Source organism: Cetorhinus maximus, chromosome 15, assembly GCF_964194155.1.
Source record: "Cetorhinus maximus chromosome 15, sCetMax3.hap1.1, whole genome shotgun sequence".
Lineage (NCBI taxonomy): Eukaryota > Metazoa > Chordata > Chondrichthyes > Lamniformes > Cetorhinidae > Cetorhinus > Cetorhinus maximus.
This window is the reverse complement of record NC_135893.1, coordinates 88,711,546-88,716,291: the sequence shown is the minus strand read 5'-3', so window position 1 is coordinate 88,716,291 and position 4,746 is coordinate 88,711,546. Positions and strand designations below refer to the sequence as shown.

General features: G+C 50.1%; 1 protein-coding gene across 1 annotated transcript; it reads right to left on the bottom strand.

Annotated features, from left to right (window-relative positions):
- Positions 1 to 943: 943 nt before the first annotated feature.
- cox19 (cytochrome c oxidase assembly factor COX19) lies at positions 944 to 4,402 on the bottom strand. Its single transcript, XM_078559303.1, has 3 exons — positions 4,271 to 4,402; positions 2,581 to 2,692; positions 944 to 1,441 (listed from the first exon to the last, which is right to left on the bottom strand). Exons 1-3 carry the CDS (start codon positions 4,350 to 4,352, stop codon positions 1,351 to 1,353), a joined length of 285 nt encoding a protein of 94 aa, XP_078415429.1. The 5' UTR covers positions 4,353 to 4,402; the 3' UTR covers positions 944 to 1,350.
- Between the last annotated feature and the right edge of the window lie 344 nt (positions 4,403 to 4,746).

Here is a 4,746-nt window from a genome sequence, read left to right as displayed (position 1 = left end):
TGGGCCTGGTCAAGTTGCCCATTAACAGGTCCAGGCAGCAGGCGATCGAGGGGGTCATCCGGCCCGACTGTCTGCCCCTTTTCCGCGGCTACCTTTGCGGCCGGGCGTCCCTAGGGAAGGAGTACACGATGTCCACTCGCACCATCAAGGCCTCCTGTGCTCGGTGGGCACTGGGGTGCTTTATTGGCCCCTCTAATCACATTTTGGTTTAATGTTTGCAAGTTTCCTTTAAATTTTGTCTTTGTTTTTGCAGTTTCCCTTTAAGGGGCTGCCTTTTACTTTGTCCCTAATTTTGTTAATTTAGTTTACTTGGTTGACTCGAAAGAGTCACATGGACTGCAGCAGCTCAACAAGGTGCCTCACTACCATCTTCTCAAGGGAAATTAGGGATGGGCAATAAATGCTGGCCTAGCTGGCCACACACACCCTGTAAAAGAATTTTTAAAAGACTGCATTTCACTATTTCTTGCACCAGTTTTGTTTTTATGGTACCAATATAGCCCTATTCCTTATGTAGTTCGGGTCCTCAATGATAAAATTTATATGTACTTCAGTGCCTGTAACGTAGGAATGGTTTGGTTTGAATTGGCTTGTAATTTTAATTCAACATTACCCTCCTGTTCGCCACACCTGTTACCTGATGAACTTGTAGATTTTTGTTGCTATGTGATTGAATATTTAAGCTGATTACTTATATATGAATATTTTGATGCATGTCACACTTCAATTCAGCCTTTAGGCTGTGAATGTGTTTTTGAATAAAATACCATTATTATATAACCTGAAGCTCAGGTAATGCCACAGATAAGTCTCCAGTATTTCACCCAAGCGAGCACTCTTGCACATTTGAGCTCAAGAGTGTGTTGGTGATATAATTAACCCAGATTCCACACCTCCACAGCTGAGCTCACATTCCCACACACGAACATTATCCAGTCTGAGAAATGGATAAGGCAAGTTTATTTACAAAAAAATGCTTACAAATTTCTCAAATGTGATTTTTGAGATCACACAATGCACTAAAGATCACGTCTGCACCAAATACCCAACCAGGGTATTCACAGAACATTGACAAGGGGAAGACATCTAATGAATAATTTTCTGTTGAATGTATTAGTAGGCCACAAGTATGACAAGGGGTTAAGGGCTACACAAAAATGTAATCAGAGGGGAAAAAACAGTTAGTTTTAAAAACAGTTAAAATGAAATGAACCATTTGTCATACTAAGTATTTATTCCACACTTTATTACACAGAAACTTGTCTTCTTTTACAATATATACAGATTCAGTAGGAAAATAAGTCCATCAATGGCCTCTTGTTCAGTTTGTAGATACATGCTTTCCTCCTGTTAGGTTTTCATCTGTTGTTTTTCTGCTGTATTACTGTCGAGAAGATCTTTGAATCCCAGTTTCTCCAGTGGTTCTTTTGTCATCAGCTGCCTGTAAAACAAAAACAGTATTGGATGACCAGTCCTGGGAGATGTGTGCATCCGGTATTTATCAGTCATCTGGCAAAGGCACTCTAAAGGCAACTTAATGAGTTTAAGTTAAAAGCAAAATATTGCAGATGCTGGAAATATGAAACAAAAACAAAAATTGCAGGAAAAGCTCACCTGTAGTACGCTTGCCTCTGATTCAGAAGGTTGTGGGCTCAAGAGCCACTCCAGAGACTTGAACACAAAAACTAGGCTGACATACCCAATGCAGTACTGGATGAGAGGTTAAACCGAGATCCTGTCTTTCAGGTGAGATGTTAAACTAAAACCCAGTCTGCCCTCTCAGGTGAACATAAAGATCCCATACTGGAAAGCTGAATCTCACAAGATAGGATTCACAAGGGACCTAGGAGTTATCCTCGCTCTCAAAGGCCACTGGAGTTCAAAATAACCATCAGCACTTGGACAAATAAAAATGCAAGAAATAGGTGCTGCAGTAGGCCATTTGGCTCTTTAAGCCTGCTCTGTCATTCGACAAGATCATGGTTGATCTTCCACCTCAACTCCACCATTCTGCACTATCCCCATATCCCTCACTACCAAAAAATCTATCGGCCTCTGTCTTGAATATATTCAATGACTGAGCATCCACAGCCGTCTGGGGTAAAGAATTTCAAAGGTTCACAAACCATTGTGTGAAGAAATTTCTTCACATCTCAGTTCTAAATGGCTGACCACTTCTTCTGAGACTGTGTTCTAGATTAGTGTTTTTATATGTGATAATCTTTTGAAGGCTGGAGGGGCCATATGGCATAGCCCTGCTGCTATTAATGATGTTCTTAGGGTTATAGGATTGGAGAAAGTTGCAAAGATAGGGAGGGATGAAGAAACAAGAATGAGAATTGTAAAATCAGTGACTAATTCTTTCGCGATTCTGCTTTAGAACTACAAAGCGCATTCAATATTTGAGGGAATAAGAGAGAGAGGAAAATTAAAATTGAAAGTATATGGAGTAGAAATAGAGATGGTTACAAGAGGAGACTTGTTAATCGTTACTATTTAAATCGTTTTAAATTAACACAATTACAAAGATTTTGGTTGTAAAGTTGACATTTCTTAGGTTTACATGCTTTGGTGCTGTACCTTTGCATTCTACACTCCAGGTATTCCTTTGATTGCTCTCTGCACAGAGAATTGCCAAACTTATTCTCACGGAGGCAGTTCATAAATTTCTCCTTAAATTCTTTACATTCACCTGCCAAATTTTGAAAAACCAATTGTGTTAAATACGTTGAGGCTTTCACATTTCCATTACCGCTGTGATGCACCGAGGAAGCAGCAGCAGAACCACTTGCAATATTGCCTGGCCCGCGCCTTGGGGGGTGGGGGGTGAGGGCACGTGGCTGGCCGGGGGCACAGAAGCGTAGTTTGGGGGAGTGCCAGAAGGCGGGCAAGTGGGGTAGGAGGGGGTTAGAGGGGGGTTACGCTGGGGGGATTAGAGGGGGTCACAGTGAGGGTGGTTACAGTGGGGGGGGTTGGAGGGGATTATGGTTGGAGGGGGGTTACAGTTGGGGGGGTTAGAGTGGGTTATGGTGGGGTGGTTAGAGGGGCTTATGGTGGAGGGGGGTGTTCGAGGGTTACTGTGGGATGTGTTAGAGTGAGTTACAGTGGGAGGGGGTTACAGTGGGGGTCACGGTGGGGTTATGGTAGTGGGGGGGTCACGGGGTGGGGTTACAGTGGGGGGGTCACAGTAGGGGGGTTAGAGCGGGTCACAGTGGGGCGATTTTACGGTAGGGGGCTGGTTAGAGGGGTTCACAGCAGGGGGTAAGAGGGGGTCATGGTGGGGTGGGGTTACGGTGTGGGGGGAGTTAGAGGGGGTCACGGTGGGGTGGGGTTACGGTGTGGGGGGAGTTAGAGGGGGTCACGGTGGGGGGGGGAGTTAGAGGGGGGTCACGGTGGGGGGGGCAGTTAGAGGGGGTTACGGTGGGGGGGGGCGGTTTGAAGGGGTCACGTGGGGCGGGGTTAGAGGGGGTCACGGTGGGGCGGGGGGGTTAGAGGGGGGTCACGGTGGGGGGTGAGAGGGGGTCACGGTGGGGCGGGGGGTTAGAGGGGGTCACGGGGGGCAGCGGGGTTAGAGGGGGTCACGGTGGGGGGGGGCGGTGTTAGAGGGGGTCACGGTGGGGGGGGGCCGGTGTTAGAGGGGGTCACGGTGGGGGGGGCGGTGTTAGAGGGGGTCACGGTGGGGGGGGGCGGTGTTAGAGGGGGTCACGGTGGGGGGGGCGGTGTTAGAGGGGGTCACGGTGGGGGGGGGGCGGTGTTAGAGGGGGTCACGGTGGGGGGGGGGGCGGTGTTAGAGGGGGTCACGGTGGGGGGGGCGGTGTTAGAGGGGGTCACGGTGGGGGGGGGCGGTGTTAGAGGGGGTCACGGTGGGGGGGGGGGCGGTGTTAGAGGGGGTCACGGTGGGGGGGGGCCGGTGTTAGAGGGGGTCACGGTGGGGGGGGCGGTGTTAGAGGGGGTCACGGTGGGGGGGGGCCGGTGTTAGAGGGGGTCACGGTGGGGGGGGGGCGGTGTTAGAGGGGGTCACGGTGGGGGGGGGGGGGCGGTGTTAGAGGGGGTCACGGTGGGGGGGGGGGCGGTGTTAGAGGGGGTCACGGTGGGGGGGGGGCCGGTGTTAGAGGGGGTCACGGTGGGGGGGGGGGCGGTGTTAGAGGGGGTCACGGTGGGGGGGGGGGGGCGGTGTTAGAGGGGGTCACGGTGGGGGCGGGGGGGTTGCGTGACCCGGGCCCTCTCTATCGGGTCTATGAATCCCCCGCTGCCTGGTCGAGCCGCCCACCCAGGTGGTCCAGGGGGAAGGAGCCCTTGTCCGGCGGCCTGGGGTTGAAACTCTTGGAGCTGAAATTCATGGCGGTCGACATCTTCCCGCAACTTCCGGTGACAGGCAGGCAGGAGAATCGAACTCCCAGAGCATCGCTCAGCCAATCGAAGGCAGAGAAATCGATCCCCCTTGCTCAGTGCTGGGAGGAACCTGCATTGCTCCATAATAAGCACTTAATCACTTTTCCAAGCTAATATTTCTGTAATACAAAGGCATAAATAAAAACTTACTTTTGTTTACTGAGTGAAACAGCTGATTGGAGGGTATTCTTTCCAAACCAAAACTTAGTGGTTATGAGTTTGCAGTCTGTCTATATTTGATGACACATGATTACATTTACTGAAAATTGCCATCAATATGGTTTCTTCTTCCACCTTTGCCAATGAATATTCCTTCCCCCCCCCCCCCCCCCCCCACTCCCATTTCATTGTGGG